Consider the following 22,129-nt stretch of genomic DNA (forward strand, 5'->3'; position numbering starts at 1 on the left):
TATATAAGTAATTTTTTTAGTTAATGGTGGTTCGGTTCGATTCGGGTTGAACCGATTAAAAAACTCTTCAACCCGATAACCGAACCAAATTTTTGGTTTTACAAAAAAAAAACAACCCAGCCCAACGGTACCGTTGGGTTGGGTTGTTTGGGTTGCTCTAGTCACTGGATTCTTTGAACACCCATACGACCGACCATCGGTTTGGTCGAAAAACTGACAAACACTTAAAAAAAAACCGAAGGTGGGGGAGCCATGGGTTGCGTCTACAAAACGAAGAAGGAAGCAACAGTCGTTGAGTGAGAACACGAATAGATGATAGTCGTTGAGTAGGCTGCACTGCTGGGAAGTGGGAAGAAGAAAAGAAAAGAATGGAGGGGAGAGATGGGAGTGAGAAGAAACAAAAAGAAAAAAGTAGAGAAGAAAGATGAAGAGAATAAACGAATTGAGGGGAGAGAAGAGAGAGAAAATGAGAGTAAGTGGAATAAGAAAGATAAATTATAATATAAAACTAAACAAAAAAAATATAATTAAAAAAAAAGTGTACCTCAAAACAAGCGGTCATTGTTTCAAAGCTGGTGCAGTCCTTGACTGTAGCAGCAGAGCAGACTACATCTTTTTTTTTAGTACGAAAAAGAATAGGTCGGTCGGTCAGCAATCACTTTTCCGACCAAATCGACAATCCATAACTTGGTTTTTCTTTATGTAAAACCGATTCCAACCGAAGTTTTTATCAAACCGACCGACCGATGTCGGTATGGTTGGTTTTGGTTTGTCGGATTGATTTTTCGATCTTCTATGCTCACCCTTAGGATTCAATAAAAAACTGAGTTGTATTTCATGTTTTTTGAATTTTCAAATATGTGTTTGATTGAGGATTTGAAAATTTAATATCAACTTTGAAAATCGGTTAAAATTTGTTTAGTAATAAATTTTTAAACTAGTAGTAGTTACCAATTAAATATTTGATTTGATTTAAAATATTAGGGTAAAGTACTATTGTAGTCCATGAGTTTGAGGATAAATGTTTATTTGGTCCCCGAGTTTCAAAAAGTGATTATTTGGTCCCCAAATTTTAGAAAATGGTTTTAAATGGTCCCTTAGCTTATTCGACTGTTAGTTGACTAACAGAAAAATTATGTGGCGTGATTGAGTTGTCAAATTTTGGATGACGTGGCAATATCAAATAATTTTATGTTATTTGTAACAACCCGTATTTTCTAATACGGTCATTCTGACAAAATGTGGAAGCATAAATAAATAAACACTATATTAAAGGAAAAACTTATTTATTTAATTTGATACTATAACAAAAGATAAAGACAAATCCAACTTTGAAACAAAAACCTATACTATAATAAAACCAAAGAATAACCACCAGAACTAACTAAGTTCTCATAAGCTAAAAAAAACAATGGAAAATACTAAAGATTCCAACTTCTCATGCAGAATGCTATTTCTCAATCACTATCGGAGCAGTCACTTGAACCTTCATCTAAAAACATTTAGAAAACGAAAAAAAATGAGTACAAAAATACTCAGTAAGCAGTTACCATATCAAACATTGAAATTCATTTTTCCTTTCAAAACATTTGTAACAGACATACAATCAAATCCAAACTTTTAAAAATCCTTCTAAAAGATTTAGTACAACTTTCAAACTTTCGAATAAACTAAATCATTCAAACATTCAAAACAATATTTACATTCATTCATACTTTCAAAATTAGAGTAGGAGGTTGCATTATTTTGGTAGCCTACAGAACATATGTGGTTACCCGTCGGTAACACCAATCAATCAGAAGCTTCTATCAGAGTTATTGAATTAATATCGACCAGAATAGAGTTACCGAAATAATATCGACCAGAACAAACAGAACGTTTACTTAAGTGTGAGGCCATGTGAGTGAATAACATACACATGAATCTTCATTCCTAAGGAATGCCAAACCACAAAAGTGTATTCCCACAAATAAGCCAGAATAGAAATCCATCAATTCCAAATTAGGCTACTACCCCAAATAAGCAAAACTTTTCTAAAACAAAAATATGACATATCCAAATAGCCCTATCAAATCAATCAAAATATCTTTCAAATAAATATGTAAAACAAATACATACTTTCAATATGAAATTAGTTCAAAACATTTAAATAATTTCAAACAAACTTTATCATACCAAACATAATTTCAAATATTTTACAAATAACCATGATATCATTTACCAAAATATTTATCAAATCCATAATAAAACTTCAATGTCATAAGCAAGACATCAATTTCAAATCTTCATATCAAATCCAAAATAAATTTTAGTTTTGGAAGGGATATGGGAAGTTACTTACAATACTTTTCAAAGGGATATGGTAAATCACTTACCTCTCTCGAAAATCCTACAAATCTAACTTAACTTCTTTCTTGGGTAGTTGTCAATTTAGATGCATAGAAACAACCAATATCTAAAATCAATCCTTAAATCCTAAAATTCAACCAATTACTAAGGGCCCGTTTGATAACAATTTCGTTTTTGGTTTCTGGTCTTTTAAAAACAGTGTTGTTTGATAACCAATTCAATTTTCTGTTTTTTGTTTTTCAAAAACTATTTTGAAATTCTATGTAAATTTAAAAAAAAAAAAAAGTAGTTTTTAAAAACAAGTTTTTGTTTTTCAAAAACTGATTTTTTCCTTCTAATACTCAACTTTTTTTTTCTTTCTCATATTTATCTCTCTAAAAAAATTATTTCTCACTCTAAAATTTGTTTATTTCTAAGGGTTCGTTTGATAACCATTTCGTTTTTCGTTTTTCGTTTTTCGTTTTTAGTTTTTCAAAAACAGGATCGTTTGATAACCCATTCAATTTTCTGTTTTTTGTTTTTCAAAAGCAATTTTGAAATTGTATGTAAATTTCAAAAACAAAAAAAAATAGTTTTCAAAAACAGGTTTTTGTTTTTCAAAATCTCATTCCTTCTTCTAATACTTAACTTTTTTTTTCTCATATTTATCCATAAAAAAAATATTTTTCACTCTAATTTTTTTTTTATTTCTAAATTTCTCTCTACAAATTGTATTTTTTCTCTTTAAAATTTTCATATTTTAAATATTTATTGTTATTTGTCTCTCTCCAACATTTTCTGTATATTTGTTTTTTTTCTAACGGACCAGTTTCATTTCTCTCTCTAAAAAATTAATATTTTTCATAACTTTTTTATCTCTAAAATTTCATGTTTTATAAATTTTATGTCTCTCGGTAATCTATTTTTTCTTCTAAAAATTATATTTTATTTTCTCGTTCAATTTTCTTTCACTGTAACTTTTATTTATCTTTGTTTTTATTTATTTTATATAAAAATTATATTTTGAATCTTGTTTTTATTTCTAAATTTGTTTCCACTATAATTTTTCTCTTTCTTTATAATTTCTTTTTTTCTCTAACATATCTTTTCCTCTCGACTTTATTTTTTCTCCAAAATTTTTCTCTTTTTGTCTTTAACTTTTCTCAACCTATTTTTTTCAAAATATTTTTATTTATCTCTCTAAAATTTATCTTCCAAAAGATTATTTACATATATATTTTCCTGTTTCCACATGAGAAGACAAAGATTTTACATATATATTTTTCTAAATTTGTTTCAAAATATGCATGTCCCGACCCTGTCCCCGTCCCCAATTCCATTTTTTAAATAATTAATATATATTTATTACACTTTTTTATATTTAAATTCTAAAAATAATTAAAAACAATTATAAAACTGATAATTTTTCTCGAGAACATCTCTCGGATCCAAGAATGAGGTGGAGACGGAGAATAAAAATTTTCACGAGTCCGATAATGGGGGAGAGCATATTCACTCGCAACCACACCATCTCTACTCTACATAAAATTGTCTCTCTCTAATATGTATTTTCAATTTTTTAACTTTTTAAAAATAAAAAATGGTTACCAAACATGTTTGGTTTTTTGTTTTTTAAAAACAATAAACAAAAAATGGTAATCAAACATATATGGTTTTTGTTTTTTAAAAACAGAAAACCAAAAACAAAAAACTAAAATGGTTATCAAACGCCCCTAAATTTCTCTCTACAAACTTTATTTTTCTCTCTAACATTTTCATATTTTGAATATTTATTATTTTTTTGTCTCCCTCCAAAATTTTCAGTATTTTTATTTTTTTATTTTTTTTCTAATAGACCAATTTCGTTTCTCTCTCTGAAAATTTAATATTTTCCCTAACTCTTTTCTCTCTAAAACTTTGTCTTTTATAACTTTTATTTCTCTTCGTAATCTATTTTTTCCTCTGAAAATTATATTTTATTTTCTCATTCAATTTTCTTTCACTGTAACTTTTATTTATCTCTGTATTTATTTATTTTCTCTAAAAATTATATTCAAAATCTTGTTTTTATCTCTAAATTTGTTTCCATTATAATTTTTCTCTTCCTTTATAATTTTTTTTAACATATCTTTTTCTCTCAACTTTACTTTTTTCTCTAAAATTTTTCTTTTTTTGTCTTTAACTTTTCTTTAACTATTTTTTTCTAAATCTTTTTATGTATCTATCTAAAATTTATCTTCCAAAAGTTTATTTACATCTCTCAAAACGTGTATTTTCATGTCTCTACATTTGGGGATGACAAAAATTTCCGCAGGGTCGGGTCCAAAAAATAGGAAATGCATGTCCCGACCCCGTCCCCGTCCCCGTCCCCGATTTCATTTTTTAAATAATTAATATATATTTATTACACTTTTTTTATACTTAAATTCTACAAATAATTAAAAACAATTATAAAACCGATAATTTTTCTCGAGAACATCTCTCGGACCCAAGAACGAGGTGCAGACGGAGACTAAATATTTTCACGACCACGAGAATGGGGGAGAGCATTCGCATCCACATCATTGTCATATTTACTCTACATAAATTGTTTTCTCTCTAGTATGTATTTTCAATTTTCTAACTTTTTAAAAACAAAAAACTTAAAGTGGTTACTAAACATGTAACAACCCGTATTTTCTAATAGGGTCATTCTGACAAAATGCGGAAGCGTAAACAAATAAACACTATATTAACAGAAAAACTTCTTTATTTAATTTGATACTGTGACAAAAGATAAGGACAAGTCCAACTTTGAAACAAAACCTACACTGTAATAAAGCCAAAGAATAACTACAATGACTATCTAAGTTCTCATAAGCTAAAAAACATTGGAAAATACTAAAGATTTCAACTCCTCATGCCAGAACGCTATTCCTAATTCACTATCTGAGCAGTCACTTGAACCTTCATCTGAAAACATTTAATAAACAGAAAAATGAGTACAAAAATACTCAATAAGCAATTTCCATATTAAACATTGAAATTCATTTTTTTCCTTCAAAACATTTGTAACAAAAATACCAATCGATCAAAACTTTCAAAATTCCTTCCAAAACATTTGGTACAACTTTCAAACTTTCAAATAACTAAATCATTCAAACATTCAAAACAATGTTACATTCATTCATACTTTCAAAATCAGAGTGGGAGGTTGCATTATTTGGGTAGCCTACAGAACATATGTGGTTACCCGTCGGTAACACCAATCAATCAAAAGCTTCTATCAGAGTTGTCGAATTAATATCGACCAGAACAGGGATGTCGAAATAATATTGACCAGAACAAACAGAACGATTACTTAAATGTGAGGCCATGTGAGTGAATAACACACACATGAATCTACATTCTCAAGGAATGTCAAACCACAAAAGTGTCTTCCCACAAATAAGTCAGAACAGAAATCCATCAATTCCAAATTAGGCTACTACCCCAAATAAGCAAAACGTTTCTCAAAACAAAAATATGGCATATTTGGATAGCCTTATCAAATTAATCAAAATATCTTTCAAATAAAATGTAAAACAAATACTTACTTTCAATATTAAATTAATTCAAAACATTGAACTTATTTAAAACAAACTTTATCAATCCTCAAAACATGATTTCAAATATTTCACAAATAAATAAAATATCAATTTGAAACCTTTAAATAAATCTAAACAAAACTTTATCAAATCATATAAGAATACTTCAAATACTTTGCAAATAAACATAATATCAATTGCCAAATTAGTTTTCAAATCCATAATAAAACTTTAATTTCATGAATAACCCACCAGTGGTGACATTCTCTACCGGTGGTGGCACACGACTCTAAATCAGAGTGTACTAGGTGATTACAGTACTTGCCGTACTGAGCAACCGTGGAAGAACGGGTAGAAGCAGCAAACGGTGGAGATTAGGAGCTTCTAAAGGATTGGATTGATTGCTCCGCCTTCGACGAGTGCTTGTTTCTGATAAGGATTGGATACGAGGGCGACGCTGATTGAAGAAGGAAGGAACGAGAGCCAACAATGGCGGGTTCAAGACTGAAGAATAGGTGCTGATTTTTTTTAGTGATTTTTTGATTGGGGGAAATTTAATTGCAGTAATTAAGAAGGAAAAAAGAAAGAAACAAGAGGAACGAACAAGTGCATTTTTGAAGGTTTGAATTTGAGGAGGGAAATCAAACAAAATCTTGCTTTGAGTTGTGTGGATTTAAAAGCATGCAATTCCATTTTATATTCACTATCTTTCTTTCACATTTTTTTATTCAAAACAGTAATAGAAGAAAGAGAAGAAGAGAACGTAATTTCTGTCCGGATTTTGGGAAATTGACTAATTTGACATGAAAAAGTTTAGGTTTTGCAGAAATCACCAACTATAAAAAAAAACTCACTCTTTTAACATAAATTCAGTTTTTACTTATTTGCAAACAACGTGGAATTACAATGAAGCCCCTCCGGACCATTACACTCCTCTTTTCTTTTTCCTTTTCTTTTCTTTTTTAGCCTTTCTCTTTTGCCTCAAAATTACGAATATTCTAAGATTACAATCAATTTTCGCGATTTTCCTCAAGACTACCGATTTTCTAAGAGATTTTTGTTGCCATATTTTGTCTACAGTTTTGAATTTTCGAGATAATTTGATTTAATTGATTCACAGATTAATTAAATTATCTTGATCCTGACACTTTTATAAGTAAAGCGATTTATTTTCTTCGATTGATAGTTTCTGTTGAGCGATTTTCCTGCGACTAAAGCGAGCGATTTTTCGGTGGCTGAAGGGATTGCGTGGTCGTCGATTCAGTTTTCTAAGGAGCTCGGGGGAAATGTTTGATTTGAGGATTTTATATGAAACCAGCTCGAGTTCTGTTCAATCCTGTCGAGCTCTGTTCAATTCACGCCCGAGTATGCCCAAGTTCGTTCAATAATTCACGCTCGAGTATGCCCAAGTTCGTTCAATTAACTCCTAAGTAGCCAGAGATCATTTAATTCGCGCCCAAGTTCCGTTCAGTTTATGCCCAAGTTCGTTCAACCGTGGGAGAGCTCGTAGCACCACTACGAGTCTCTGTTGCGAGGGAGTTCGCACGGGGGCTGCAGGTCATCTATCGTTGTCGAATCTCGATCTCATTGCCACTAGGTTGCGTCATTGCCATTGGGTACTAGATTGCCAGAGACACTACGAGATTGCGAGAGGAGAGTGAGATGGAGAGAAAGGGAGGCGGCTGGTATGTTGTTAAGAGAGAGATGAAAACGAAGAGGAACAATTTGAGAAATCCCTTCGAATTTCGCGTACAAATAGGAAATAAGAGGAAAAGAAAGCCCTAAATAGTTACATTTAAAATCAGGGGTATGTTAGGAAATTTATATTCTTTTATTTTTCTTAATTGCACGTGGGAGCAAAACCTAAATTTTTTAAAGGTCAAATGGGTCAATTTCCTATAGATTTTGGAGCAGAGGAGGGGAAAAAGCGGGGGTTAGAAGGAGAAGAAGGAATAGATAAAAAGAAAAGCCTAATTCAAGTGGGTAGGGGTTGACCCGAAATCCGACCCGACTTACCCCCTAAATTAGATAGTAATTTTATATAATTATTATTTTGTAAATTTAAGAAACATGAAATGAGTTTGTAAGCCAAATTTAAGTTTAACCCGTAGAGTGGTGGGAGGCAGTGTTGTTTCATGCGTGGTCCTCGGCAGGAGAGGAGCATAGTGCTGCATTCAAGCTCTCTAGGTCCGACGCCATGGCGGAGACGATTGAATCTAACGCTGAAGTTCCAGTTTCAGACGAAGGGAATACGATTAATGGAGATGAACTGATGCCTGACCTTCCTCACAACCCTACTTCCACTTCCTCTGACTCTGATTCTGATTCTGAGGACGACGAATCCGACCAAAAGCTCCAGCTCCAGCTCCACACTCTTCAATCCGAGCTCTCCACCAACCCCTCCAACTACGACGCTCATGTCCAAGTAATTTTCCTCTTCTTTCTTTAAATGCTTTTTTCTCTCATCAATCATCGTTTCTTCTCCCCATTTCTTCCTTCAGTGTATAAAGCTTTTGAGGAAAATGGGTGACCTTGACAACCTGAGGAAAGCAAGGGAAGCAATGAGTGAGATATTCCCATTGACCCCTCCCATGTGGCAGGAATGGGCCAAGGACGAAGCATCTATCAGTACTACTGGGTAATCTCGTCGGTTAATACCTTTTTAGAATTTGATGTGCCGTTATTTCTCTTTCAGGTGGCGTTTAATTTTCTGCTAATGTTACCCTACTGCTCCCTAATTTTAGTTCATTTTTCAATGCTGTTTTCTTGAGTTGATTTTTTTTCCCCTGTCAATTTCAAACTACTAAACAGGTTCCTGAAACTTTCAACCGGTTTTTTTTGTGAAAATTTTAAGGAAAAACAGAAGGGTTTAAGATTTATGTTAATCCCTTCTTTAACATTGATTCGTTTTGCTCTCTTTTGGCATGTTGCCTTTGCAGGCCAGAGGCTCTTGCTGCAATCGAGAAGCTATACGAGCGAGGGGTGTCTGATTATCTGGTTTGTATTGCCGTGTCATATGGAGATTAACTCTTGGTTTTATGAGGCATGTTTCATGTTAGGCTAAAGAATGTTAGCATACTATTACTGCTAGTCTTAAATCTCTCTCCTTAAATGTATCTGGATGTTGGACAAATAAGTTTAAATTGTACCTTTTGATGATTAGATTGTTGCTTTGGAAATAAAATGATTGGCTTTGAAACATGACCTTTTGCGCGGTTTTATACTCTATTGATCCTGTACAAGTTCAAGGAAAATGGGTTTCTTTGTAATTATCTTCGTTTTATTTTGGATGCAATATTTTGAAGTTGTAGAAGGTGTCATGGTGTTTTCAGATTTTCTTTTGTAGCTCGTGGTCATGTGAGATAGTTTAACTTTTCAATATGTTATGCAGTCGGTTTCTCTTTGGTGTGACTACTTAAATTTTGTTCAAGAATACAATCCATTGGTGCGAGATTGTGCAACTTCTGGAATTAAAAAGGCTAGAGATTTATTTGAACGTGCTCTTACAGCTGCTGGTTTGCATTTTACCGATGCTGAAGAATTATGGGAAGCATATAGAAAATTTGAGAAAGCCGTATATCAATCCATTGATGAAACTGATATTCAGGTCAGAACATCTTTCCTGATTTCTTATGTTTATGGGCATCTTCTATGAGGTCTTATTCATGATGTAACTTTCAGAGCTATACATACATGTCATATGCTACATTTTGTGGAATATACAATGTTAAGATTTGAATTCTCACAATGTAATTTTGGTACTGACTACTGTAAATGTAATTACATAATAGTTGAAATGCATTGAATCATTGATGCTTAAAAATAAGACTTGGAACATCAAAAATTCAATAGACTCGTCAACAACTAGATGAAACTTTTCATTTTTTTTGGATATCTGTGCCAGAGTCTTTGATGCAAGCCCTCCATATTCCATAGGCTTGAGAACTTTGTCCCAACTCACCAAGCTTTGACCCGCCTTGTGGTACCTTTTCAGAGGAAATTTTGCAAGATTCTTTCTAAATCTTTAGCCACCTTGGATGGAATGGAAAGGGTCGACAAGAAGTATATAGAGACGTTTGATAAGGTAGCTTGTATGAGAGTAAGTCTTCCACAAAAGGAATTCTCCCAAGTGCTAAGTTTTTCCTCACCTTTTCCAAAATCGAATCCCAAAGAGAGCAAGTAGATTGCTTCGAGGTAAGTATTGGCCAAGAACCTTTTTTTAAAATTGAACCTTGCTGCCAATAGATCATTTTCAGAATCCTTCATATTCATGCCCATCCATCATGTCTTTTGTAGGTGATGTAAAATCAAAGGCTTCGAGGAAGCTCTTATATCAAATGATGTACTCAACCTTACTACTAGTGGCTTAGGCAACCCTTGTAATAAAAAACACCTCCTAAAAACACACGACAACACTACATACCCAAGGAATCACTTAAGGGGAAGAAGAATGGACTTACCTTGAAGGTCGAAGCTTTGGATAGAGAGAACTTATTCTAGGTTCAAAGTGAAACACTCCACAAGTTTGGAGACCAACCTAAACTTGCATGTTTTAAAGAGATTTGTGCAACTAGCTTAAGATGAGCCAACGCTCACGGTTTTGGGGAGCAAAGAAGATAAGCTCAAATGTTATTTTCATTAATCGATTTTCCAATGCCTTAAATGTTCATGAAGAGGCCTACGCCTATATATAGGCATCTTGTTTTTTCCTAAAATAAAAAGAAAAAGAAACTTGAATAACTAAACGTACACTAAACTAGTTACAAATGGACATAGCTAAGGTACATAACCCTACAATTGGGTCTAAGAGCTATTACATAAATTACCCATGAAGTCCAAAAGAAGGTTGCACTAAGAATTACATGAAAATATTTTTCTAAGACTCAAACCATAAATGCTTCATAAATTGGAGCTCTTCTTCATGTTCCCTTGAAGCTCCTTTCTCCGCTTGTCTCCATCATCATAAAGCTTGAATCTTGATTGTCCACGTGTTGAACTGGAGATTTCCTTCTTCATTGGTTGGTCCTCGTGCCATGATGTCTGTTGCTTGAAGCATATATATATATATATTTTTTTGGATAAGAAACTTTGTATTAGCAAAAGCATAGAAACACAACAAACAGCCTAAGGGCAGGGGGAAGAGGGACCCCCCCCCCCCCCTAAGAACTACAAAAGAAGAGCTCTCCAGTCTTGCATAATTGAAGAGAGGCTATAATTACAAAAGAATTTTTTGCTTGAAATATTAATAATACGCCTGACTTCTTTTGTTAAACTAGTTTTTTTATGTCATAATTTTTTCATTTATCTTAATGAAAGCTCGGTTTTTATAATAAAACAAAAAATTTTGGTATGCACACTCCAACTGGAAAGAGTGAAAACAACCAAGTCAAGGCAAAGGGGCACATCCCTTTTGTTGGTCCTTGTTCTTTAAATACATTAAAACTTTCTTCATATCATCTGTTTCTCATAAAAAAAAAAGAGAAAAAAAAAGAAAAGGCTTTCCTTATATCTTGCCTATCTTTTTCTTTTCTTCCTGCCTATGTCAAGTGAATTGGAGTCTATCACATATTTTCAGCATCATTACTCATGTTTCTTACAATTGAAAATGGTTAAAAGGATGTACGGAGAGAAGCTTATGTATGGTAAGTTTTTGATTTTTTTCATAAATATTTCTCTGTCTTGTGGATGATCAATATAAATAAATTTAACTTGGATAGAAGTTATACACATGTTCAGAGCTGCATATTATTATTCAGGCGAAGGAAAAACAAGTTCAGCTGATTCGAAGCAATTTCCACCGTCAGTTGTCCCTTCCTCTAGCTAATATGAATTCAACACTTGAGGCCTACAAGGCATGGGAGATGGAAGGGGAACATGGATGTGTTCTTGAAGTGAAATCTAATGACTCAGACAGGGTTCCTTCTCAAGTTGCCTCGGCTTACCAAAGAGCACTGGATATGTATAATGCCCGCGTTCAATTGGAAAAACAAATTTCAAGACAGGATACGACAGATACTGAAAGACTGAACCAATATATCGTATGTAGCATTTACATTTTTGACCTACCTGACCCCTTTGGAGTTTAAATCATCATAAAAGCTTCTCCTCGTTGGTTTTAGATAAAAAATTTTTATTTCTATTTTTCTTGCAGATTTACCTGAAATTTGAACAATCTGCTGGAGATCCAGCAAGGGTCCAAGTTCTGTTTGAGCGTGCAGTTGCTGATTTTCCAGTATCAGTTGATCTCTGGCTTGATTACACCCGATACATGGACAAAACTTTGAAGGTTTCTCCTTCTTGTTTCTTATGAATTATGGACATAGTTTTAAGATATAATTATACATGAAGTTGGGTTTTCAGGTGGGCAGTATTGTAAGGAACGTTTACTCCAGGGCTACTAGGAATTGTCCATGGGTAGGTGACCTTTGGGTTAGATATTTGCTTGCTTTGGAACGTGCTCGTGCTTCTGAGGGCGAGATAGCTTCTGTAAGCATCAAGAACTACACCCTTTCTCTGAGCAGTCTTTTTATGTAGAGTTTGTTTTGATTTCATAATTCATTAGACAAGATGACTATTTTACATTTTGTCACAAGCGAATCTGCCCTAATTGTTCTTGGCAAAAATTGCTTTACTTAATGCTGGTGACATAGTTTCTCTGGAGCTCCAAAAGTTTGCCTAGATTTTATTAGAAAAGTAATTGAGAGCAAGGAAACAAATTTGAAATAGAAGTAATCTGAAAGAAATTACTTCCACTAGAAAAGTAACTTAGTCTATTTGCTTTTTGCTTTTTGTTTTGGGCTGAAAAAATTACTTTGTTTTTGTATTTGTCTATTTTCTGTTTGTGTACTGCATAAAAAGTTTTACTTCTTTAAGATTTGAAATCAGAATATTTTTTCTTGATGCATACTCTATACAGGTCTTTGAAAAATCCTTGCAGTGCTCATTCTCAACCTTGGATGAGGTATGTATTATCATTTATCTGGATATATACCTAATTATTCTGGCTGTCCTTATGCAATCTATACTGGTTACTATATAGAAAGTATGCAGTAGCTTAAGACAAAGAGCTTGTAGTTGTAAGAGGATGAAATTATTTCATAATTGTTTGATTTGGATAAGAAAAAAATTGATTGGATAAATAAAATTCAGTACAAAAGCATGCCAACTTATATCATTATTGTTAATTAGTATTCTCAAAAGAGTTATGCACGAGATGAAATTAACAAATGAGAAATAAGATTTTAAATTTTCATTTGAGTTTGATGACATTGCATATTTGACCTTGTTGTAGTACTTGGATTTGTTTCTTACACGAGTTGATGGCTTGAGGCGGAGAATCTCATTTGCGTCTGAGATAGAGGACGTATTGGAATATTCGTTGATTAAAGAGACCTTTCAGGTTTTCTATATGTTTTTTCATATTCTTGGATCTCATCTGCAGTATATACTATTCATTACCGATCTACTTTTATTGAATGTTTCCATCACTCATATCAAGTGTGCTGTTAATATCTTATTATTATTTTATTATTTCTAATAACTGCTGTTAGTATCTTTTCTTTAAAGACTGTCAACATAAAAGGGTAGACGAAATTCTAAGTGGAGCCTTGCTCCAAACGCAATAGGGAATCTCCATTTTAGAATTGGATCTGTTAGAATCCATATAAATGAATTAAATTTACCCAACCCATCAGCTTAAGCTTTTGGGTTGAGTGGTGGTTTGTTCATTCTTAAGTTGGTATCAGAGCTAAAATAAACCCTAATATCCTAAGGGCTTGTAGAAACCCTAGCCGCTGCCATTACTGTTGCTGGAACCCTAGCCACTGTTATTCTCGAACGGTGCATCCTACTTCCGGCATGGTAGGTTACTATTCCGACACTCTAGTTCGCCGTCGCCACCTTCACCATCGGAACCCTAGCCGTCATCTTCAAACGACGCATCCTACTTCCGGTCGGTCCCTTCGTGCGCGGTGTTTCTCATTCGACAGAGCCATAGTTTTTTTTTTTTCGCGATTGTAGTTGGTGCCGAGTCGGAGCTATTGATTCGGAGGTTGCTGCTCGGAACCCATTCAGATCCGCCGCCGTACGAGCCTCCAGCCTTCGGTTTTTGCCGCCGTTTGCCGTTGCGCTCACCGCCGCTATCCTCTGTTCGTCGTGGATTTGCCGTGATAGAAACGCCCCCCCCCTTCGCAGATCTAGTAGTAGAAGCAAATCGGCTTCTGTGTTCGTGGGCCGTTCTTGTTCTATAAACCCTAGACCGGTTCGATTCAGGTGGTTCGTCCGGCTGGGTTTGGTTCGCAGATCTGGTTTGGTTTTGTACCGGTTCGGTTTTTTTCTGGTCCGATTTTGTCCACCCGGTTCGGTTCGGGTTTTTCTGGTTATCCGTCTATATCCTCTCTAATATCATATTGTGGTTTGATTTGATTCAGTTAACTTGTTTTTGCCACCATGGTTGAAGAAATCGTTGAAGTAACTCAAAGTTCCAACCAAAGTCTAGCGGAATATGAGAGTGACCGGGAGAAAGTTCACACTTATAGTGTTGACTCAAATCCATCTATTAAAGAACATCTATCACAACAGCTAGAGACCAATTCATCATCTGGTAATCTTTGTATTTCCTTGGCACAAACAGGTAATTATCCTAGAGCATTTTCTTGTTTTGACTCATCTCCGTGGATCATTGATTCCGGAGCTTCTGACCACATGACTAGTTCTTCTAAAATATTTGAGTCATACTCACCTACATATTGCAATGAAAAAATTAAGGTTGCCGATGGCAGTTTCTCTTATATTGCAGGAAAGGGAACCATTAAATTAACCGAAAATATCACTTTTCAATCGGTTCTTCATGTTCCTAAATTAGCCTGCAATCTTCTATCAGTTAGTAAACTCTTTAAAGATTCTAACTGTCTTGTTACTTTCTATGCATCTCACTGTGTTTTTCAGGATCGGTCCTCGGGGAAGACGTTTGGATGTGCTAGGATGCTGGATGGCCTCTACTACTTTGATGAGCTTTCTGGTAGTAATAAAATAACTCAGTGCTTTAGTAGTAACAGTTTTCTCTCTGTTAAAGAAAAAATTATGCTATGACATTTTAGGTTAGGACATCCTAGTTTCTTCTATCTCAAATATCTATTCCCAGATTTGTTTAAAGGAGTTAATTGTTCTCAATTTCATTGTGAAAACTACATCTTTGCAAAACATCATCGATCCACATATTTGCCAAAACCTTACAAGTCCTCCAAACCGTTTTACTTAATTCATAGCGATGTTTGAGGTCCTTCTAAAGTTCTAACTCATAGTGGTAGACGGTGGTTTGTAACTTTTATTGATGATCATACTCGCTTGTCTTGGGCCTATTTATTGACAAACAAATCTGATGTGAAAGATATTTTCAAATGTTTTTACAATATGATTGAAACCCAATTTCAAACCAAAATTAGTATCTTGCATTCTGACAATGGAACTGAATATTTCAATGAACATTTGAGTGAGTTTTTGAGAAATAAAAGTATTGTTCATCACTCCACTTGTCGAGATACTCCTCAACAAAATGGTATTGCTGAACGAAAAAATAGGCATTTATTGGAGGTTTCTCGGGCTATAATGTTTTCTATGAATGCCCCTAAGTACTTATGGGGGGAAGCTGTTCTTACGGCTACCTACCTAATAAATCGAATGCCTACTAAAGTTTTGAAGTTTAAAACTCCTCTTGATGCTTTGAAAGAATATTTTCCAACAACTCTTTTGAACTCTGATTTACCTCTCAAAGTTTTTGGGTGTACCACTTATGTGCATATTCCTAGTCCTTTTCGGTCAAAATTAGATCATAAAGCTATTAAATGCATTTTCTTGGGCTATGATTCTACGAAAAAAGGGTGTAAATGTTTTGATCCTCAAACAAAAAAACTACATGTGAGTATGGATGTATCATTTTTGGAAAATCAACCGTTTTTTACCCAAAATTATCTTCAGGGGGAGAAACTAAATTTAGAGGATGATAATTTTTGGGATATACCTGTTCCTCTTCCTAATGTTTTAAGTCCCAACTTTACTAGTCATAGTCCTGTCTTTACGAGTCCTTCAATGCCAAGTGTAGAAAATTCTGATTCAGGGGGAGAATTACTACGAAATGATCAAATTGGTCCAAATCTTGAGTTTAAGTTTTATACTAGAAGAAGACTCAATCAAACGAATGAGGACCAGATAGCTGACTCATCACAGACCCAATCTGAAACTCCGAGGGATAATTCTGAAACTCCAGGTAATCAATCTTCCATTCTTGTCACTCCAAATATTGAAAATGTCACACCGGTTGTTTATGATCTTGATGTTCCTATGGCCTTAAGAAAAGGAACTCGAACTTGCACCAAATATCCCATTGAAAACTATATCTCCTATGAAAAACTATCAAGTAGTCATAAAGCCTTTACGTCTAGGATAACTAACTTGTTTATTCCAAGAAACATACAAGAAGCCCTAAATGATCCAAATTGGAAAGTAGCTGTTATTGAGGAGATGAATGCTCTAAGACATAATTGTACATGGGAGATCGTAGATTTGCCAAGAGATAAGAAAACTGTGGGGTGTAAATAGGTTTTTACAATCAAGTGTAATGCTGATGGTAGTGTTGAAAGGTATAAAGCTAGACTAGTTGCTAAGGGATTTACTCAAACCTATGGGATTGACTATCAGTAAACTTTTGCTCCTGTTGCTAAAATCAACTCCATTAGGATACTTTTATCTCTAGCTGCAAATTTAGATTGGTCTCTTCACCAACTCGATGTAAAAAATGCTTTTCTGAATGGAGATCTTGAAGAAGAAGTGTTTATGAGTTTACCACCAGGTTTTGAAGCTAATCTTGGAAAGGATAAAGTATGTCGGTTAAAGAAATCTCTGTATGGACTCAAACAATCTCCAAGAGCATGGTTTGAACGATTTGGTAAAGTAGTCATGAGCTATGGATTCCTTCAGAGTCAAGCTGATCATACGATCTTTTACAAACGTTCTGAAAGCAATAAAACTGCAATTTTGATTGTCTATGTAGATGACATTGTGCTTACAGGTGATGATGAAGTAGAACTGGCTACTTTAAAGAAAAGACTCGCAAGTGAATTTCAAATCAAGGACCTAGGAACGTTAAAGTACTTCCTAGGAATGGAGTTTGCAAGATCTAAGAAAGGTATCTTTGTTAACCAAAGAAAATATATTCTTGATTTACTTGGAGAAACAGGTTTGCTTGGATGCAAGGTAGCTGAGACCCCTATTGAACCTAATTTGAAACTGGAAGCTACAAGAGAAGAAGTAAAGGATAAGGAACGATATCAAGTCTTGTGGGAAGACTCATCTACTTGTCTCACACACGTCCAGATATTACCTTTGCAGTAAGCATGGTAAGTCAATTTATGCACTCACCAGGATCAGTTCACTTTAAAGCTGCCTATAGAATTTTAAGATATCTGAAAGGAACTCCAAGAAAAGGTATATTGTTCAAAAAACACAACCATTTGCAGGTTGAAGTTTATACCGATGCTGATTGGGCAGGAAGTATGACAGATAGAAGATCTACTTCTGGTTATTGTTCATTTGTTGGAGGTAACTTAGTAACTTGGCGAAGTAAGAAACAAAATGTAGTGGTCAGAAGCAGTGCTGAAGCAGAATTTAGGGCCCTAGCCCATGGTATTTGTGAAGGGATATGGATAAAAAGGTTACTTGAAGAATTGAGAGTATTTCAGAAAGCACCCATAAAAGTTCATTGCGACAACAAGGCTGCCATCTCCATAGCCCACGATCCAGTTCAACATGATAGGACTAAGCATATTGAAATTGACAAACATTTCATAAAAGAAAAAGTTGATACCGGCGTGATATGTATCCCTTACCTCCCAACAATGGAGCAGACTGTCGATGTGTTGACAAAAGGACTACCGAAAGTACAATTTGACAAGATGGTTGACAAGCTGGCAATGGAAGATATCTTTCAACCAGCTTGTGGGGGAGTGTTGGTTTATTATTTGTAAATATTAGTTGTAAATTAGTTGCCAATATTAATTATTATTATATCTTTATTTCCATTTATGTTTGAGCCTATCTTCTATATAAGAAGGCCATGTATTTCTTATTATCAAAAAAAAAAAAATTGGAATACAAATATTTTTTATTCCATCAAAATCAAGTTGGTATCAGAGCGGGAGGTCCTATGTTCGAACCTCTGCATTGGCATTTCCTCCCCATTTATTATGATTTCCACTTGTTGGGTCTTGATGTTGTTTTCCAAGCCCACAAGTGAGAGGGAGTGTTAGAATCCATATAAATGAATTCAATTTACCCAACCCATCAGCTTAAGCTTTTGGGTTGAGTGGCGGTTTGTTCATTCTTAAGAGGATTAGAGTAGGGGATGAAGGAAAAATTTCTCCCAGTGTTTCTAGGGGACGGTTTCCCCACCCCATTCCCAACCGTCCTCAATTTTGAGTTTTTAAATATTTAAAAATATATATTTATGGACATTTTCTATTAAATTATTAATAAAAATATAAAATATTTGGGACCGATGTAAATAGCAAAGGGCTTAGAGGGAATGAGTTCAAACCATGGTGGCCATCTACCTAGGATTTAATATCCTACGAGTTACCTTGTCAACCTAACGTAGTAGGGTCAGGCGGTTGACCCGTGATTAGTCGAGGTGCGCGCAAGCTGGCCCGGACACACGGATTTTAGAAAAAAAAATTAGGGTTTCTTTCCCCCTATTGTAATTTTTCATATCATCAATGAAATATTTGTTTCTCATTAAAAAAAAATTAAATTATTTTTTTTTGTATGAAAAGTTGTTTTTTGTTCAAAAGAAATTATTTTTTTTACAAGATATGAACTTCTCTCAGTTAAAAAAGAAACAATCTCTCAAAGGGAGAGAATAAGAAAACAGAGTAAAGAAAAAATAATCTAGCTAAACAAGAACGATAATAGGCATAAAATCATCGTCAAGGAGAAATATCAGCCAAGGACGGCCACGATAGAAACCAAAAAGCTTTAAAAAAAAAGCTTCAAAAACAAATCCTGGAGCACCATAGGACTTCAAAACCTACATGGGCGAAGAAGAAACCGAAGAAGGAAAAAACAAACCTCAAAAGCATCCTTCAATTCCTTCAAGTAATCTTTAAGAATCTGAATCCTCTTCTCCACATAAGAGAGAATCTTTTCTTCACGAATGATGGCTAAGTATTCATTTAGAAAGGCGATATAATAGTCATCCAAATGGGATGGATTTCAAATTTAATTATTTAAATTAGTAAATTATATATATACCCTTATTTCATATAAAAATGTATAATTTTAATGCATTTATTGATATTTAATACTTTTTTTTTTTGAACAAAGATACGACTTCTCATTGAAATAATGAAAAGATAATACAAGTGTTCAAGGATACAAACTCCCAAAAGAGTGAAAAAAGAAAAATGTAAATATCAAAATTACAACGAATTAATAAAACCTCCCCAATTAGCATAAATCATAGAAGGAGAGTGATGCATATAAGAGTCGACAAGAGAACACCAAAGTGAAGGTAAACTTAGATGAATAGAAACTTTCGTCGTAAAGTCTTCGTTTCTCTTCAAATAATCTTGAATTCCTCTCGAACAATTCCGAATAATAAGGCTTTGACGACATTTAATCATAAAAACCAAACTGAAGAGGAAAGATGAGGAGGCCCATGTAAAAGCTGAAAAACAGATATTTAATACTTTTTAATACTAAAATAATTAAAATTAAAAGATTCCAAATCGAGGCATTGGGGTGGAGATGGAGAGGGCGTCGAGGGAATGGGGTGAAAATTGGATAGATTCATGCTGTCTAGTGGCTGATGTACGTTTAGAAATGCAAGATAGTTTTTGGCGTTTGGGATGACTTCCAATCATTGGTGAGCTTGTCTAGATTCAGGGCTAGCAAGGGGGTTCATGCCCATTTAGGTTTGAGAATATGGGGCTACCCCATTCGGACTTTAATTCCTCATTTATGTCTGGGTGGAATGTTGCTATGGAAGGGAAGTGGGAAGACTTTCGGTTTGTGAGGAAATTAGCTTCCCTCAAAGGGATGCTGAAGGAGTGGAATCATAGTGTGTTTGGGATCCGAGGATCAAAAAACTGAAGTGTTCAACAATATTCAAGCCCTAGATAATTTAGATGAGCAAGGGTAGTTGACGAGAGAGCTAAGGGAGGAGAGAGCTAGATTGAAGGGGGATTTTGAGGAGATCATCGGCAGATAGGATAGAGTTGGAGGCTGAGAGCTAGGGTGTAGTGGGTTAAATAGGGTAAGAATTTCCTTGTCTCTCGGGAACGGTGGAAGGCGAGCTTATTGAGGGGGATCAGGCTTTTGAGGGAGAGGTCCTTTCCTTTTTTTTCTTTGTTGTATGGACCTCCCTTGACTTCTCAATGGAGGGTCTAGATTGGTATCCTACTTTCGAGTTTGAAAGGTAAAGCTTGGAAGCCCCTTTTTCTTTGTGAGAGATTAGGAAGGTGGTTTTCGATTTTGAAGGAGACAAGTTGCAAGGCCCAAATGGTTTATCGATGGCCTTATTTTAGGAGAATCGAGAGCATATTAAAGGCTATCTTTGGAGTGTTTTCTGAGTTCCAGAAAAGAGGTATTATTGATGCTTCTATGAATGAAACCCTTGTGTGCTGTCCAGAAAAGGAGAAGGTTAGGAAAATGAGACTTTAGACTCATCAGTTTTGTCACAAGCCTTTATAAGATCATAGCTAAGGTGCTGGCTAAAAAGTTAAAAGGAAAGTCTTACCTAGCACAATTTATGTGCCGGGGTGCATTTTTAGAAGGGAAACAAAATTTGGACCAAGTTCTTATTGCCAATGAGGCTATCGAAGATTATTGGGCATGCAATCAAGGTCTTCCTTCAAGATCGACTTTGAGGCAGCCTATGACCATGTGGTTTGACTGTTTGAGATTTCCTAGATAAGGTCCGAATGGAGGGGATGGATGTGGGAATGTGAGGTTTTCTGTTTTGATAAGCGGGAGGCCGCTCGGTAAGATTCTTGCTTCGAGAGACCTAAGGGAAGGGGATGCCTTGTCTCCTTTTCTTTTCACTCAGCAGACTAGTCTCAAAGGGTGTGGAGAGGGGTGATTGAAGGGTTCAGAGTTGGGTCAAATAGAGTCCATTTATCAATTATCGCCAAATTGCCAATAATGTTCTGTTTTTCTATTCTAGCCTGGAAGAGTCCTTTTTAAGCTTAATTGCTTTTTGTCATTTTTTTAGGCAATATTGGGTCTTGAAATTAACCAAAGCAAAAGTTCAGTCATTTATTTGAATGGTGATCTGTTTTTATATTCTAGGTGGGATTTTTTGGTAGGTTGTAGCGTTGGGGATCTATCCTCCTCCCATCTAGGACTTCCTTTTGGGTCATAATCTTTAAAGTCTTTCATTTTAGAATCCTATTGGGTCATAATCCTTAAAGTGTTCTTCTCCCAGCGTTGTTGAGGTGCAGCCAGGTGCCCGCCCATGGCGTGAGCAAGGTGAGACAAGGCCTTCTTGCTATGCAAGTACCTACGGCAAGCCCTTCAATAAGGTGCTCCCCACTTGCGCCTTTTAGTCTCCATGAACGCGTGTTCAAGGCGACGTAGGCACTTGCCTTCTCCCATCCTAAAGATTATGGTTCAAAGAATTGAAGACAAAGTAGCTTCATGAAGGCGAGTGCTTGTGTCACCTTGAACACGCGTTCATGTCGACTGAAAGGCGCAAATGGCGAGCACCTTGAAGGTGCTTGCCATAGGTACTTGAATGGCGAGAAGGCCTTGCCTCACCTTGCCTCTCGCCATAGGTGAGCGCTTGGCTGCACCTCAACAACACTGATTATGACTGTTAGAGTATATATTAGTATATTTTATATTCTTGTATTAATATTAATTTGTCCTTTACCTTCTCTTTGTAGGATTAGGTCAACCTTGTATATTTGTCTATACATATAGACTTTAATAATGAGAATACATGAACGTTGGATTCTCTCCAACCTTAGTCTCTACATGGTATCAGAGCTCTAGGTTTTTAGGTTTCTTGCCCATTAGGGTTTTGATGCCCATTAGGGTTTTGCGCCCATTAGGGTTTTGTGCCCATTAGGGTTTTGTGCCTTAGGGTTTTGTGCCCATTAGGGTTTTGTTCAAGTGCTCCATCAAAAATTTCAAGTATATACTTTTCCAAGTTGGTTTTCTTTTTCTTCTTTCCCTCTCTCGAG

At 35.0% G+C, this 22,129-nt stretch overlaps 1 protein-coding gene across 2 annotated transcripts in view; it reads left to right on the forward strand.

Annotated features, from left to right (window-relative positions):
* Nucleotides 1-7,982: 7,982 nt before the first annotated feature.
* EMB140 (EMBRYO DEFECTIVE 140) overlaps nt 7,983-22,129 on the forward strand; it is a 29,419-nt gene continuing 15,272 nt past the window's right edge. The window contains exons 1-9 of one of the 2 annotated variants that reach the window (XM_088117968.1): nt 7,983-8,319; nt 8,396-8,532; nt 8,834-8,891; nt 9,286-9,501; nt 11,651-11,932; nt 12,046-12,180; nt 12,255-12,380; nt 12,811-12,855; nt 13,186-13,293. In XM_088117968.1, the coding sequence (XP_087974094.1) occupies nt 8,092-8,319; nt 8,396-8,532; nt 8,834-8,891; nt 9,286-9,501; nt 11,651-11,932; nt 12,046-12,180; nt 12,255-12,380; nt 12,811-12,855; nt 13,186-13,293 (1,335 nt within the window). In that variant the 5' untranslated portion in view covers nt 7,983-8,091. The remainder of the gene's footprint in view (nt 8,320-8,395; nt 8,533-8,833; nt 8,892-9,285; nt 9,502-11,650; nt 11,933-12,045; nt 12,181-12,254; nt 12,381-12,810; nt 12,856-13,185; nt 13,294-22,129) is intronic. The other variant, XM_088117967.1, reaches the window with a different exon arrangement.

This window comes from Momordica charantia, assembly GCF_013281855.1.
Source record: "Momordica charantia cultivar OHB3-1 chromosome 9 unlocalized genomic scaffold, Mcharantia_2.0 BLBB01000009.1, whole genome shotgun sequence".
NCBI lineage: Eukaryota > Viridiplantae > Streptophyta > Magnoliopsida > Cucurbitales > Cucurbitaceae > Momordica > Momordica charantia.